Source organism: Lynx rufus, unplaced genomic scaffold, assembly GCF_022079265.1.
Source record: "Lynx rufus isolate CCGP_SWC_20201006 ecotype Redwood Valley unplaced genomic scaffold, mLynRuf1.p SCAF_1, whole genome shotgun sequence".
NCBI classification, from domain to species: domain Eukaryota; kingdom Metazoa; phylum Chordata; class Mammalia; order Carnivora; family Felidae; genus Lynx; species Lynx rufus.
The window spans coordinates 170,636,931-170,654,318 of record NW_025814823.1 but is presented as its reverse complement, the minus strand read 5'-3'; the positions used below and the strand labels follow the sequence as shown (position 1 = coordinate 170,654,318).

General features: G+C 38.1%; 1 protein-coding gene across 1 annotated transcript in view; it reads right to left on the bottom strand.

Moving 5' to 3' along the window:
• Window positions 1-5,930: 5,930 nt before the first annotated feature.
• Window positions 5,931-17,388, bottom strand: part of SLC25A46 (solute carrier family 25 member 46) — a 28,839-nt gene continuing 17,381 nt past the window's right edge. Inside the window, exon 8 of the mRNA XM_047090173.1 lies at window positions 5,931-9,964. Coding sequence (XP_046946129.1) covers window positions 9,386-9,964 — 579 coding nt within the window. The 3' untranslated portion in view covers window positions 5,931-9,385. The remainder of the gene's footprint in view (window positions 9,965-17,388) is intronic.

The following is a 17,388-nucleotide window of genomic DNA, read 5'->3' as shown; positions in this document are numbered from 1 at the left end:
AAAATTACTCATGTAATTTCCAATCAGTAAATGTAAAAGGAAATATAGGAATATGAAATCACCACTGGGCTTACATCACAGTAACAATTTTTGCAGGCAAGATATACCAATGTATATTGAATATTAATTAGTGGATAAAAATTTTAGAGTAAATACACTTTGCATAGTTACAAAGTATCTCTTTCAAGACACTTATATTAAATACGAAGGAACACACAGTAACTTTACAGAGGAGAAGCCCAGCAGACACCATCTAAGCAAGTAATTAGGGTTAACATCACCAGTAACGAGACGTGGTGACATAAATCCCTTGATAAGAAGGAAGCCACAATGCTATGTTTATGAGATTCTTTCTAGACTCATCACCTCGTTTCAACCATGAGAAAACTTAAGACAAATCCAAATTAAGGGACAAGTTACAACATAACTAATCAGTACTCTTCAAAAGGGTCACGATCATGAAAGATGAAAAACAAAAAAGACTGAAATTTTTACAATTAAATGCATTGTGAGACCCTGGATAGTATTAAGATACTATAGCAAAGGACATTCATGGAAAAAAATGGTGGAGTTCAAATAAAGTCTGTAGTTTAATTAATAATATATTTCCAATGTTAATGATCTGTTCTTAGTAATTTTACCATGGTTATAAAAAATATTAACATGAGAGAAAGCACTTTGAGAGATAAAAGGAAATTATTTGTATTTTATTTAATTAAGAGACTCTTTTGTTTATTTTTATTTTTTTTAATGTTTATTTTTGAGAGAGAGGGAGAGAGAGAGAGAGCATGAGCTGGGGAGAGGCAGAGAGCAAGGATCTGAAGCAGGATCTGTGCTGACAGCACAGAGCCGGATGTGGGCTCAAACTCACGAACTGTGAGATCATGACCTGAACCAAAGTCAGAAGCTTAACCAACTAGCCACCCAGGCATCCCAAGAGACTGTTTTAAATAACAGTTTTAGATTAAAAAAAAAAAATTGAGCAGGTAGTATAGAGTAGTATAAAGAGTTCTCATATATTTCCCCTCCCCTCTGTCCCTCCTTGCATTAGTGTGGTACATTTGTTACAATTAATGAACTGCTACTGATGCATTACTATTAACTAGAATCCATAATTTAAAAATACTTTTTGTGTTGTACAGTGTATAGGTTTCAACAAATATGTAATGTAATGCATCCACTGTTATAGTATCATAGAGAATAATTTCACTGCTCTAAAAATCCCCTGTGCCCCACCTATTTATCCTTTCCTCTCTTCCCCATTCCCCATCCTCTGGAAAGCACTGATCTATTTAGTGTCTCTACAGTTTTGCCTTTTCTAGGATGTCATATCCTTGCAAGGTATCCTTTGGATGGATGTATCACAGTTTGGTTATCCATTCACTTATGGAGGGACATTTCCATTGCTTCCAATTTTTGACAATTATGAATAAAGCCACTATAAACATTTGTGCGCAGGTGTTTGTGTAGACCTAAGTTTCATCTCAGTTGGGTACATAGTTACATAATAGTTACATAAACAAGAAAATACTGTTTTAGTTTGCAATCTCTAATGACATATGAGGTTTAGCATCTTTTTATACATTTTCTTTTTTGCCATCTATATATCTTTTCTGGTGAGATGTCTGTGTATCTGTCCAGATCTTTTGCCCAATTATTAATTACTTTTACTTTTTTAACTTTTAATCACTTTTTAATTGAGTTGTTTATTGTCTTTATTGAGTTCTATGCATTCTTTGTGTATTTTAAATGTGAGTCCTTAATTAGATACATATTTAGCAAATATTTTCTCCCAGTTTTGGCTTGTTTTTTACCTTATTTTTTGAAGGTGCATATTTTAATAAAGAGCAGAGATCAGCAGAATTATCAAATGTTGCCCTTTTTTGCTATACATAGATAGATGTCACTATAAATATTCCAATTTTATTTTAAGTGGATTAGATATTTTTACAGAACTATCATCAACAGAGTTTTTTTGTTACCCTTGGGAAAAGTGTAATTTAGCTTCCGGGTGTAATTCAAGAAAATGCTATATCCAAAGTTATATAACAGGCAATTTTTCTATTTACTTTCCTCCTCGGTTATAAAAGACTGGGAATGATGTCAATATTATGGATTTTTCAGTAGCAGTTAGGGCAAACTTTGTAATTGAGAATGGACTTCTATTTTGTTTAAATTTTTTTTTAATGTTTATTTATTTTTGAGAGAGAGAGAGAGAGCATGAGCGGGGGAGGGGCGTAGAGAGACTGGGAGACACAGAATCCAAAGCTGGCTCCAGGCTCTGAGCTGTCAGCATATAGCTGGACGCAGGGCTTGAACTTAAGGACCACGAGATGGTGACCTGAGCCGAAGTCGGACATTCAACCGACCAAGGCATCCAGGTGCTCCCCCCTCCCTCCGCCCTGGCCCCTCTTTTTAAAAATTTTTTATAATGTGAGAATGGACCTCTTCTATTAACCAAAGCTTGATGATGCCAAGTTTATCTTTCCTCCAAGATCAAGGCAATAGATCTGTCTTTTCACAGAATGACTAAAGCTAGCCCAAAGAAGTCATCTGCTTACTAGCTGTAGCACATCACAGGCCTTTTTAAAGAAATAAAATGTACTTGGGCCCCACGTTTCCATTGTTGGATGCAGAAATCTTGTGACTATATCAGTAATTTAAAGAAGTTGACATTTTAAACACATATTTTCCCTGGGCACTAGGTGTTGGAGGGAGGTATGGAAAGTTTTCCCCTGTCAACAGATTAGATCAGATGAACAAGATTTCATAACAGCCAAATATAGGCTATATTTAGCACCCTTTATGCTTTTGTTTAAAAACAGTTTCAGATTCCAGTAGAATGATTTGAAGGTTGAGAGATTTTCTAAGTAGTCTTAAAAGTCTAGGTTTGTTCTGAGGCTCTGAGCCAGTCCTCAAAATAAATCTGTAGATAGACTCCAGCCTTGGAGCTAGAGCTCAGGCTGGCAGGTATAAGAGTCCTAAACTCATTTCCTAGATATGACAATTTGAGATTATCAAAAGGGCCTCTTCTACATTGTAAGATTATTATCTTAATAAGCTACTTGCCTATAGTAAATATAGTTTATATTTTCTGTAGTTTATAGTTTCATATAGTTTATATTTTATGTAGTTTATAGTTTTAGTATTTTTCAGTACTTACATATGTACCAAGAAATATTCTAGGTGCTGGAATGGAATGGAGTTGTGAATTTATTCTGAATCTTAAGAAGTCTGTTCAGGAGGTAATAGTAGTAAAAGTCCGTAATTAGCCTGCTAGAAGTTCTGCTACTTTGGGTGACTTTCACCAAGTCACAAACATTTTTAAACTTTTATAACATGGCCCATACTATGCTAACTATCAAAATTTATAAGGAAAGAGAGAGAGTGCCATGCATGTGTGAACGGGTGAGGGGGTGAGGGGCTGAGAGAAAGAGAGAGAATCCCAAGTAGGCTCTGAGCTTATCTTACAAGTGTGAGACCATGACCTGAGCTGAAATCAAGAGTCAGACACTCAATCTATTGAGCCACCCGGGCACCCCCGTGTATGTATTTTTTGGAAGTAGGGTCTATCAAGGGCCACAGAGCTCACTTTCGGACGTATATTTGTGTAGATAATGTGTGGCTAGAAAGGAGAGAGGGGGTGAATGGAAGGGGAAGATGATGTAGGAGAAAAAGACTAGACCAGGAATGCGAAGACCTGGATTATGTCACCAGCTCTGTGATTCTATGAACTTAGTAAAATCACTAAACATCTAGAGGACTCATTTTACACCTTTGTGACATGAGAGTTCTAGTTAAGACGATTTCCAAAGGTCACTGTCAGTGTTGAAATTCTAAGCTAAAAAGGAACATTTCAAAATATACAGACAAGGTTGGGTGCACAGTTTTATAGATTCATTTATTCATTCAACATGTATTATGTCATGTAATTTATTATGTCTATGTATGTGTTTGTGTAGTGAGAGTGGGAGAAAACATGTCTGATACAGATACAGAGGATTTAAGAGGTGCTTGCACAAAACTACGAGGTAGAAAGTCCATAAGTAACCAGAAAGAATGAAGAGGCTATGGAAGCCTAAAGAGAAAGGGAAATGTTTCCAGCCTAAGAAAGGAGGGAGATGGTGTGGACTTGGAAGGATCTCCCAAAGAGTTCTTCCATTATAGACCCAGGACAGATTAAGCTAAGAAGCGATTCATCAATTCGTGAGAACCCTGGTGTCCTTTAGTCCTTCTACTGGATGTCACTACTTAAAGCAAGGCCAACTTTGACCTCGTGACCAGCCAAGGAGTGCAAGAATTGAGCAAGTCCTGGCCCAAATCCTAGTTATTCTTCTTCCTATCTGTATGATCTTGGCTTAACCTCCCAGCTGCAAGTCTTGCATCTGTCAAATGAGGATACTGTTAGACCTACTTTATAAGGTTGCTGTAGAGAATTTGTAAAATAACACATTTATTACTGATCCAGTCATTATAGTAAGTGCTCAAAAATGTTAACTACTGTTCTTTTCCTAAAGAGCAGATATTATTTGACCATCTATTCCTGACTTTGAGAGGTCCTATTATGGTAGGACACTGAACTAGATACAAGACTAGGTTCAATTTCTGGCTTTAGTTAGTTGCTTTACTTTGTGGATTGGCTGTGTGTTAGAGTACCCCTTTAATTCTTAGGCCATTTGCAACTCTGACTCATCCTTCCTTCCTGCTTGCACTGAGCTTATAGTTCATCTGAGGGTCTTCTCAGTTCTTTTCTGAGCATGCCTCCTGTCGTGAGCATGTGCGTGGCTTTCTAAATTCCCTAGTATGATGACTTTTGAAAACCCCAAGGCAACTCTCTCCCTGGACTTTCCTCCTTGGCTTTATAGACAGTCTTTTGTTATGTCTCAACTGTAATTCTTTGCCCTAAATGGCTAAGGTTTTTCTGATCACCTTAAAATGTTTTCAAGGGATTCCTACTATTTTTCTTGCCTGAGTGGAGGTCCAGTTAGGGAAAAAAGATGAGAACCTTGCATTAGTTTTTCAGGTAGCCCCTAGAGATGTCAGTATGCATAAACACAGTAACTTGCAAATAACATCTCCTTTATTCCTTCCAGGATCAAGGACTATAGACTGTTCCACAGTGGCACAGGGGCTCCCACAGATACCGAGAGGGCAGTGGGGGCAAAGGCAAGCAAAAAACAGCACAAAGTTTTCCTACCATTAAGTTGCCTTTTTCTTGATTCTGCGTTTGGTTCCTATAAACTTGTTTTCTAGAGTTCTGACAAAGTTGGTTTTGAGTTTCTGGTTTTTTTCCTAAGTTTCTACGGAGGGACACGTTTGAACTGCATACTTGCCATCTTGCTGTCATCACTCCCCTAAGTTACTTAACACTAGAGAGGTCACAACCTCTCTGTATCTATTTCTTCCCTCAATAGAACTTCTCAGAAAATACCCGAGGGCTGTTGTAAGGATTAAATATGGGAATGTGGAAGACATTTACAGAATATAATGCATTTGAAACCTTATTTTAGAAAATATGTTACTTGTTTCGTGAGCCACATCACAGTTACATCAGAAAGACTTTTTAAGGGGCGCCTGGGTGGCGCAGTCGGTTAAGCGTCCGACTTCAGCCAGGTCACGATCTCGCGGTCTGTGAGTTCGAGCCCCGCGTCAGGCTCTGGGCTGATGGCTCGGAGCCTGGAGCCTGTTTCCGATTCTGTGTCTCCCTCTCTCTCTGCCCCTCCCCCGTTCATGCTGTGTCTCTCTCTGTCCCAAAAATAAATAAACGTTGAAAAAAAAAAATTTAAAAAAAGAAAGACTTTTTAAGTGGTGGGGAAAAAAGTTCAACTTCCATGTATTTTTCCTGATCTTCATTTCTACCTACAAAAATAAAACTTTTCCTTCACCAGAAGCCTCAGTAGTTCTCTAGCATCAGGAAGAGAAAAATACTGTTTTTATTTCAACATTTTATTGAACCTTTTCATATTACACAATTTACTGAAAACATTTAAAATACTAGACAAAAACAACTTAAACACACACACACACACACACACACACACAAACACCTTGTCTAGCTGAGGTAATACTGTGTAAGATTCATTGTTAAATCACAAGTTTTTGTTACTCTGCTATACAACTTGGTATCATATTAGTGATACTCAATGACTTGAAAGACAGTATACATCCAGTTTATATTAGAGACAGCAAGAGAAATGCACAGCTACTTTAAAGAGAAGAGAAAGCAGATATGCCAAAATATCACTCAAATTCTATTGCAGTGTGGTTGCTACCAAGGGGATTTATTTGCTTACATGTTATTGAAAGTAATTAATTCAACCCTGAATATCTTTTCAAGAGCTGGCAAATAGTCTTTCATGTTCCAAAAGATCTAATAAGCAAGCTGAAGGCAAATACCCTCCACAATCTCAGTGGAAAAAAACAAATAGCAAAGCACTGTATTTTATTTTCTAAGCAGATGTATGAATACACAGAAATATTGAAGCATTCATGCCAAGTCAGTAAGGTGAATGTGCAGTTGTAACAAAGCCAGTGCTGAAAAGACAGCTGTGAGTAGTCAGGCATGTTTGCAAAAGTGAGACTTCTCTCTCCAGTTTTGTTTCTGAAAATACTGGCTGAATTACCAAACCTCCCAAACCACAGCCATTTTGAAATCAGATTGATTTTTACTATTTCATATTTATAACGTCTAGTGCTGGGAGTTTGGAAACTTCAATAAATTTTATAAACCTAGGGATTATTTTTCAAGGGTGCATAAAATAGAGAAAGGTAGCTCAAGGGAAAGAAATTTACATGCAAATGTACTAAATCAATTCATAAATTCACATAACATACTCAGTATTTATCAGATTTTTCAGTTTTTAACTCAATCACTTTCACACTATTTGACTCTGATTAAGAAATCCTACAGAGTAAAGCAAGCATATCATATCTGAGCTCCATGGCCAAACCCTGGCTTATGTAAGAGGACCGCTGGGCCTCTGGAACATTTTAATAGGATCTTAGTCATAATACTATTAACCATACTGAATTTTAAAATATTCTGAGCTACTGTCATCTTAAAAAAGATGTAGCCAATGGATATTTGACTTTGGTACCTATATGCTAAAGAAAGAGAGCAAATTTTAAAAGGGAAAGAGTGTGCCTAATGTGTATTTCACATATTCCTTTCTAATTTCATTTAAGCATATTTGGACAGCATTTAAGTTCCTGAATTTTGAGAATTTTTATATTGCAACTAATTTGGAATGGCAGTAAGAACAATTAGTATTTTACTTGCCACATTCCAATCTTAATTTGCATTCTTTCTCCAAAGAGAAGATCAACCTTACTTGTGTACACACAAGTTCAGTCTATCAGTCTTATAATGATTCTATGAGACAGTTTTATATAACTGACTCTTTCTACTTCCATCAAATGATCTTGAAATACTTGATTTTTAACTAGATAAAGGATCTCATGGATTTTCACTAGTTAATACTTGATTCCATTCAGATTCTGTTCTGCTGGAAATTTTCTGAAACTTGGTATTTTCTGAAGTTTACTCTTATTTGAAACATCTTGATTACAATAAAAATGATTGGAAGTTGGACAGTTTATAAACATCTAAAAATTTATTTAGCAGTTCAAAGCATTGGAAACAATTTAGTTGTCATAGGTAGGGCAAAGTAAACCATAACCCAAAATATTAACTGCAAAGTACAACACGTGATCAGTGGTGTTTTATTTTCCCCTCTTGGTGGAATTTAAAAAGGGAAAACTTACGTGTTTTAGTTTAAAAAAAAAAAAACCATACACACCTACCACGTAAGATTGTAGAGAAAATTGCTACTTACATACTGTTTGGCACTTTGGGGATATCATTTTTTGGTTCTAAAACTATTAATCACAAAAAGTAACTATTTTGCTGACACTTAGCAAGTAAATCTCAGTCTGTACACCTTCTAGATTGGACAACACCAGTGCAGTCACTGCGTTTGTGTGCTAAACAGTTTGTAGTAAAACTGACTGTGATCATTCATGTGAGGAAATGAAACTTTAAAATGTTTAAGTTTGGGTCAGTCAAATGCTTATTATTTTATTATACAAGAACCTCACCCACCAACTTCAATTTAACAGGAAGGTTTTTTTTTTTAACAAACTGATAACAATGTTTTTGCTTATTATTTTTTGAGATTTACTTCTTTTCCTCATTCATAAAAAGCAAGGACAAATTTCCTTTAAAGTTTTTATTTTTCCTTTGTTATTCATCCAAACAAGTTTAAATAAAAGGTGATAAGGATAAACTTGCTTTTCCCTTTCTGTAGATCTGGTTTGGAGAATGAAACTACAAACAAAAACTAAATAAAATAAAATAAAAACTGAAGCCATTATTTAATGATGACTATACAAAAGGCAAGAGGCACAAATTCCCATGTGAATTTTAATGGTCTCTCCTCTAAGACAAATCATTCAGAAATATAAGGCAAGTAACATTTCTTTCAGTACACAATCCATAAATGTGCAAACAGTAATAGTTGTCATGATTATTTTCTATTCTATCTTAGGAGTGGTCTAAAACCAGACTGTTGATTCACATATCTAGGTAAGCAAATCAAACTTTATAAACATATGACGGATGTTTCAGTTGCTGGCATTGAAACGCTGGGTTTGGATATGGACAAGTAGGTTGTTTGCCTTACATCTTTTGGGTACCTTGTCTTTTAATGTTTTCTTCTGATATTCAAGCAGTAAGTATTCATTTTATGAAATAAGCTGATCTAAGAGTGGAAACTTTATAGAGATGAAGGAAATTCCGAGTTACATGTGTGCACATAAATGGCTTTATATAATAAATATTCAGCCATTAAAAAGTTGTACAGGGACAATGCAATTTAAAACTCTTCAAGTCCTGCTTACACACTGCCAAATCTAGTCCTTCTCATCTTTACCACGGATGACACAGTTTATTTGTTTAAAGGTAAACTACCCTGATACTATACACTAGATTAAGGATGACATACCAATATCAATCTAGAAGGTGAAATAAATTTCTAATAAATATTGAAGTCAGATGGAATAAACTTAGCTCTGTGAAATATTGTTTTACGTTTGCTGACAAATTTTTGCTTCTGCACAGGGTCTTTTTAGTTTAGCATGAGTGCTACATTAGCTAGAATTCAATTCACGAGTGTTACTTTCATTGAGTTTTCAAATTTGGGATTTTTCATCCAAAATATGTACCTATACGTTTTAAAAAAAGAAGGGTCAATATAATCAGCATGGGCTTTTTTTTTTACCAGTTTCACTTTCTAATCCACTTTCCCCCAGTATTTCACTTTTATCCCACTAATTTCATAACAAAGTACCCAGATTATGTCTTTTAGACTAACCAGGAACTGAGGTCTCACACACTATTTTGAAGAAGGGTAGAGTAAATAATTTTGGTAATCTGTAAAACAGCTGCATGCAGTGTGTACTGTATTATAACAGCACCAAACCCTTTATAAAAACCAAGCATTCCTTCCTCCTGCTTTATAGTATTGATACAGTCTCTCATACCCTCGTACTGTGTATTAATTGGAAGCACTTCATAGCCAAGGTCTGTATTGTCAATGATTGTGCGTGTTCCTTGAATGTGAAGGCGGTGCAAGACCGTTTCCAACGGGTAAAGTATAACATCAGAGCAAAGACTGGCAGCAAAGTTAGCAATAAGTTCTGGAAAATAAGCATCCAACATACTCTGCACCGGACTAGTGCTCTCAGCTAGATGGCTACTATACGTCTTTCTCTTTAGAATTAGCAGGACAAACTTCTGAATGGCTGAGCTGATGATGTAATGCAGAACCCCATGCAGCACAGTGGGGAAGATCAAGGAAAGAAGCGGAAGCAGTCGTTTGCTATGAGGCACCCCTAGGCCCATCACTCTTCCAATTCCTTCTTTAACACATTCCAAGATTCCAGTGTTATCTCGTATTATCTCACTCTGAAATAAAAATGATGAAATGAGTAAAAATTAATACTTGCTTATTTTGCCACAAGAAATTATTTGTTTTAGGTCCCTTCTTAAATCCTAATTTATTGACCACAGAGGGAAAACACCAATGGCTTGCAAACTTCAAGTGTTACCTAGGTATTAGATTCTTTTTTCAAATGAAATTCCGTAACAGAGCAGTGAAGCTGGGAGCTATTCTTTTTGGGAAGGGAAAGGAGAGGAGATGTGGACAGGACACATGTGGTTCCCCCACCCTCAAGAATTCAAATGAGTTCTTAGGACTCATTTTGAAAAGCAACAGCTAGTGGACATCTAAAGAGTTTGTACGGTGCTTGGAGTTTTGCTTTTTTTTTTTTTTTTTTTTTTAAATGTTTATTTATGTATTTTGAGAGAGAGACTGTGAGGGGCAGAGAGAGAGGGAGAGAAAGCATCCCAAGCAGGCTCTGCACAGTCAGGGTAGAGCTCAGTGTGGGCCTTGAACCCATGAACTGTGAGATCATGACCTGAGCCGAAACCAAGAGTCAAACACTTAACAGACTGAGCCACCCAGGCGCCCCTGGTGCTTGGAATTCTTAAGTACAGGTTTAAACCCTGCATCCACTACCTACTGCTTATATAACTTTGGGCAAGTTAGTTCTCCTAAGAATCAGTTGACCATTCTATAAAAATGGGATTAGTACTACCTAGCTTTTATGCACATGATTGCTGGACATATTAAAGGAAAAAAGGCCTGGCTTCCAGAGGCACTCAGTAAATGTTAGTCATTATCATCTACAACGTCTCTGCCTTTCTACAACTGATCTTAGGAAATATGATTCAACACAGATCTTTAATCACCAAAAGGGTATAAGCACTGCAACTTGAGAACAATGGCAGGAGTGTTCAGAATGACTTTAAGATGCAGGGGCTAGATCAGGGATTTTTAATGAAGACCATAGATCACTACTAAGTTCATATTTAAGGGCTTCAGGAGAAGTTCTACAGGAGATCTATATATAAATGTATATTTTCAAGGGAAAAAGTATTCTCAGAAATCTGAGCTGGGTCCCCAGAAGGGGAAAAAAACCACTGAACATGGACGGAGTAGGAAGAGAGAAGCTAATATAGTAATCTGAGGATGTGGCATTCATTGAAAGGATAATGGTTGCCTCATAGTGGGAAGAAACAGACAAATCTCAGACACTTGCTAAAGTCAGAAAAAGACGTATGTCTGATTGGTTATAAAGGATGACAGAAACATAAAAATCAAGACTACTTAAAATTAAAACTAAAATTTTAAGTCTTCAGGGTAAAGACAACAATAGTACCACTAGCAGAAAAGGAGAAGAGGCTCAAAAAGAAGCTAATTGTCAGGGTAATAAGATGAGACTGTTTACATGAGTTGAGTTTGAGATGGAGATGATTTAATTCAGCTAGAGATTAGAGTTAAAATGATTCATGAGAATAAATGAGTTCTACCAGATAGTGAATATAGGATAAAAAGCAGAGAATACAGGATAAAAAGGTTACACCTTGGAAGGCAGCAGAAGAGATGGCAAAGAGGTGATTGAAGGAAGAGGAAAACGTTCAAGAGAGAAATAGACTTTTAGAAAAACAGACAAAAGGAGTCAAAAGGAGTTCTAGGTGGAACCCAGAGCAAGGGAAAGCAGGGGATGGATATTGGGTAAAAAAACCAAACTAACTTACAGAGAGCTGGGCACTTTACATAGACAACTCATCTCATTGTTTTAACTGTTATTAAAATACTATTCCCATCTTATGGATAAGTGGAAAAGAGTAATTAGAAAAGCAAAGGCTGATCCAGTAAGGTTTTTATAGAGAGGAAATCCATACACACTGAAGACAAAAAATAAGCCAGAGGACCTAGTGTTGGAGACAGAAAATAGGCGGTATACAATTAACTGGATTTTGTGTATCAGTGAAGTTAAAACTATCTTCATCTTATAGTTTTAAGTGTAGGAAGTACATTAATACACTGCACAGCCAGGCCCCGTTTGCTGCCCAGGCTCCTTTTCATTGTACACTCTGTCCTCACCACTGGACCCCTGCCTCCCCATTATACCCCTACCTTCCACCCCCTGACACTGTCTTGCACCTGCTCAGTAGCCATTGTCATAAGTTTCCTCAGGGCTATCAGCCCCCTCCTTCTGCCCACTGCCCCACCAACCTGCCTTCTGGCACCTGCTCTATGGCCAACCAAGAGAAGCTTTCACAGGGACACTGAGTGGGTTTGGCTCTTCTTCTGGTCCTATAATCGGTGCTGGGTTGATCCAGTGAACAAGACTGAGGTTGGAGGGGACCTTGGATGTCACCTTTCTCCCACATTCATTTCAACAGGTAACCTTCTGGGGAGAGTTAACATGGCAGAGAAGTAGGGGGACCTGGATTTTCCTTGTCCCTCAAAGACAGCTGTATTGAGGTCAGATCACTTGGAACACCCAGGAAATCAATCTGCGGAGTGGCAGAAGGATCTCCACAGTTGGAGGGAAACAGCTCGGCAGGACCTATGTGTGTGTATGTGAATGGGGGAGATAAAGCAGCAGAGCTACGGAGGAGAAGGCACCCTTTCTGTGGAGAAACAAAAAAGAGAGAGAGAGAGAGGGGTTGTAAAAGTGTGGCATCAAGTTAGCACAAGAGGAAAACCTCTCTGGACTATGGACTGGGCAGAGAAAAGCACGGAGTGTCCCAGTTCTTTGTTTGCAAACAGGCTTTGGAGTTGAAACTCCAAGGTTCAGGAAGTGCACAACTTTGTCTGGAGCGGAGCCATGGGGCATGCTCCTAGAGAGGAGGGAGCTGGCCCTGGAGCGCATAGTGTGGTGTGGCAATTTCGGGGTGCACTGGGAGAGAACAGTCCACTTCCTGGAGTACTTTCGGGAAAGGGCTTATTGCCTCCCCAAGGACAAAAGACCCCGCAGGAGTCAGCCAAAGGCCTTTCATCAGCTGGGTGGAGAGGCTCTACTCCAGAGGATGGGAGTGGATTCACATGGTGTCAGGTCCTTCAAGACATCAGGTTTTGAATCCCAGCCGAGTGCCAAAGGAAAGGCTCAGGATGACTGAGGTGCAGGGTAAGCTGACGGTCCTCGCTATTCTTTAAGGGCTGCCTGAACTGCAGGGGTTGAGATCCCCAGTCCAAGAACGAGAGATTGGGGTGATGCCATCTTTCCTCCAATACCAAAATGCTGGGACTTCAGAGAGCAACCCAAATTCTGCCCCTCCACGTCTGGCAACTGCTTATTTACTGGGGCAAGACTGACTGACCCAATGCAGCCGGCCTCTCCTCCAGACCAGCATAGCCACCAGCCCCAGGAACTAACAGACTTTTTTTTTTTCTTTTTCCTCTCTTTCTTTCCTTCTGCTTCTTTTTTTCTTTGGAATCAGGGTCACAGTTTCTGATTAGTTTTTGTCATTTCTTATTATATATATTTTTTGATCAGGCTTTTTAAAAAAAATTATTCTTGTTCTGTTCTCCTTTCTTCTGCTTATTTTTCTTCATTTTTCTTCTCCCTCTTTCTTTGGAATCAGGCTTATGGTTTTTTGATTCTCTGGCTTCCTTTTCTCCCCTTTCCTTTTTCTCTTTTTATGGGATCAGGCTCCCCCACACTTTTTTTTTTCCCCATGCTACCTCAACAAACAAATCACTGCACACCTAGTTAAAGGTCCAAACACTCCACCACTGCCAGCAAGGTGGAGCTCTGTAGAGGACTGACAAGTGGGATAGAGCAGTCAAAATGCAACAGCAGAGTGCATGCAACATATACCAGACACACTTCCTGGAGTGCCAGGCCCTGGACTGTGTGCAATTCCTTTTTCATGTAGCAGTACTCTTAGGTGCAGGACACATAACAAGCTTGTAAGACACACAAAACACAGAAACTTAGCCAAAATGGCAAGACCGATGAATTCTCCCCAAAAGAAAGGTCAAGAAGAAATCAAGCCAGATACTTGCTCAAAACAGAAACAAAATATTTGAACAGGTCAACCCCATGACATATCAGTGAAACCTTCCAAATATAAAGAGAGAGAATTCTGAAAGCAGCTAGGGACAAAAGGTGCTTTACCTACCAGGATAGACACAGAAGGGTCCAGTAGCAGACCTGTCCACTGAAACTTGGCAGGCCAGAAGGGACTGGCAGAAAATATTCAATGTGCTGAATAGGAGAAATAGGCAGCCAAGAATCCTTTATCCAGCAAGGCTGTCATTCAGAATAGAAGGAGAGACAGACTTTCCCAAACAAAAACTAAAGGAGTTCATGACCACTAAACCAGCCCTGCAAGAAATTCTAAGGAGGACTCTGTGAGTGGAAAGCAGCAAAGATTACAAAGGACCAGAGAACATCCCCATCAACATGAAATCCACAGATAACACAATGGCACTAAATTTGTATCTTTCAGTAATCACTCTGAGTGTAAATGGACTAACTGCTCCAATCAAAGATAAAGGATATCAGAATGGATTAAAAAAACAAGATCCATTTATGTGCTGCCTACAAAAGACTCATTTCAGACTTGAGTAAACCTGCAGACTGAAAGTGAAGAGATGGAAAACCATCTATCATGCTAATGTAGAACAAAAGAAAGCCAAAGTAGCCATACTTCTATCAGACACTCTATTTTAATCTTTAAAAAAATGTTTATTTATTTATTTTTGAGAGAGAAAAGAGGATGAATGAATGAATGAATGAATGTGGGGGAGGAGCAGAAATAGAGGGAGACACAGAATCCAAATTAGGCTCCAGGCTCTGAGCTGTCAGCATAGAGCCCGACGTGGGGCTCGAGCTCACAGACTGCAAGATCATGACCTGAGCTGAAGTCAGATCCTTAACCAACAGAGCCACTGAGGCACCCCAGACAAACTCGATTTTAAAACAAAGGCTGTAACAAGAGATAAAGAAGGGCATTATATTACAATTAAGAGGTCTAATCATTGAGAAGAGCTAACAATTGTAAATATTTATGCCCCCAACTTGCATGCACCCAAATATATAAAACAATCACAAACATAAGCAAACTTATTGATAATAATACCATAATTATAGGAGAATTTAGTACTCTACTTACAATAATGGACAGATTATCTAAGCAGAAAATCAACAAAGAAACAATGGCTACGAATGACACACTGGACCAGATGGACTTAAGAGATATATTCAGAACATTTCATCCTAAAGCAGCAGAATACACATTCTTCTCAAGTGCACATGGAACATTCTCCAGAATAGATCACTTATTGGGTCACAAATCAGCCCTCAACAAGTACAAAAAGATTTAGATCATACCATGCATGTTTTCAGATCACAAAACTATGAAACCTAATCACAAGAAAAAATGTGGAAAGGCCTCAAATACATACAGTTAAAGAACATCCTACTAAAGAATGAATGGATTAATCAGGAAATTACAGAAGGAATTAAATATACATGGAAGTAAATGAAAATAAAAACTGACAGTCCAAACCCTTTGGGATACAGCAAAGGCAGTGCTAAGAGAAAAATACATTGCAATTCAGGCCTATCTCAAGAAGCAAGAAGGGTCCCAAATACACAACACCTAAAGGAGCTAGAAAAGGAGCAGCAAATAAAGCCTAAAGCCAGCAGAAGAAGGGAAATAACACAGATAAAAGGACCCAAATAGATAAAATCACAAATGAAAGAGGAGAGATCACAATCAACACCACAGAAATACAATTATAAGAGAATACTATTTAAAATTATATGCCATGGGGCGCCTGGGTGGCGCAGTCGGTTAAGCGTCCGACTTCAGCCAGGTCACGATCTCGCGGTCCGTGAGTTCGAGCCCCGCGTCAGGCTCTGGGCTGATGGCTCGGAGCCTGGAGCCTGTTTCCGATTCTGTGTCTCCCTCTCTCTCTGCCCCTCCCCCGTTCATGCTCTGTCTCTCTCTGTCCCAAAAATAAATAAACGTTGAAAAAAAAAAATTTAAAATTATATGCCAATAAACAGGACAATCTGGAAGAAATGGACAAATTCGTAGACACTCACACACTACCAAAACTCAAACAGGAAGAAACAGAAAATTTGAACAGGCCCAATACCAGCAAAGAAATTGAAGCGGTTATCAAAAATCTCCCCCAAAACAAAAGTCCTGGGCCTCATGGCTTCCCAGGGAATTCTACCAGATATTTAAAGAAGACCTAATACCTATTTTCCTCAACTGTTCTAAAAAACAGAAAGGGAAGGAAAACTTCCAAACTCATTCTATGAAGCCACCATCACCTTGATTCCAAAACCAGACAAAGACCCACTAAAAAGGAGACTTATAAGCCACTATCACTGATGAAACTGGATGCAAAAATTCTCAACAAGATACCAGCAAATCAAATTCAACAGTACATCAAAAGAATTATTCACCATGATCAAGTGGGATTTATTCTTGGGCTTCAGGGCTGGTTCAATATTTGCAAATCAATCAACGTGATACATCACATTAATAAAAGAAAGAATAAGAACCACACAATCCTTTCAATAGATGCAGAAAAAAGCATTTGACAAAATACAGCATCGTTTCTTGATAAAGAGCAAGTATACAAGTAAGTAGAGATAGAAGGAACATACCTTAAAATCATAAAAGCCATATATGAAAGACCCACAGCTAATATCATCCTTAATGGGGAAAATCTGAGAGCTTTCCCCCTAAGGTCAGGAACACAACAAGGATGTCCACTGTCACCACTGTTGTTCAACATAGTACTGTAAGTCCTAGCCTCAGCAATCAGACAACAAAAAGAAATAAAAAGCATCCAAATCGGCCAGGAGGAAGTCAAACTTTCACTCTTCGCAGATGGCAGGATGCTTGCTTGACTGGGAAAACCCAAAGATTCCAACAAAAAACTACTAGAGCAGTAAAGTCACAGGATATAAAATCAATGTACAGAAATCGGTTGCATTTCTATACACCAAAAATGAAGCAGCAGAAAGAGATATCAAGGAATCAGTCCCATTTACAACTGCACCAAAAACAGTAAGATACCTACGAATAAGCCTAACTAAAGAGGTAAAAGTTCTAGATGCTAAAAACTATAGAAAGCTTATAAAAGAAATTGAAAAAGACACAAAGAAATGGAAAAATAATCCATGCTCATGGAAGGACAAATATTGTTAAATTGTCAATACTACCCAAAGCAATATACACATTCAAAGCAACCTCTATCAAAATAACACCAGCATTCTTCACAGAGCTTGAACAAATGATCCTAAAATTTGTATGGAACCAGAAAAGACCCTGAATAGCCAAAGCAATCCTGAAAAAGAAAACCAAAGCTGGAGGTATCACAATTCCAGACTTCAAGCTGTATTACAAAGCTGTAATCATCAAGACAAGTATTGGCATAAAAACAGACATATAGACCAAAGGAATAGAACAGAGAACCCAGAAATGGACCCACAAACGTATGGCCAACT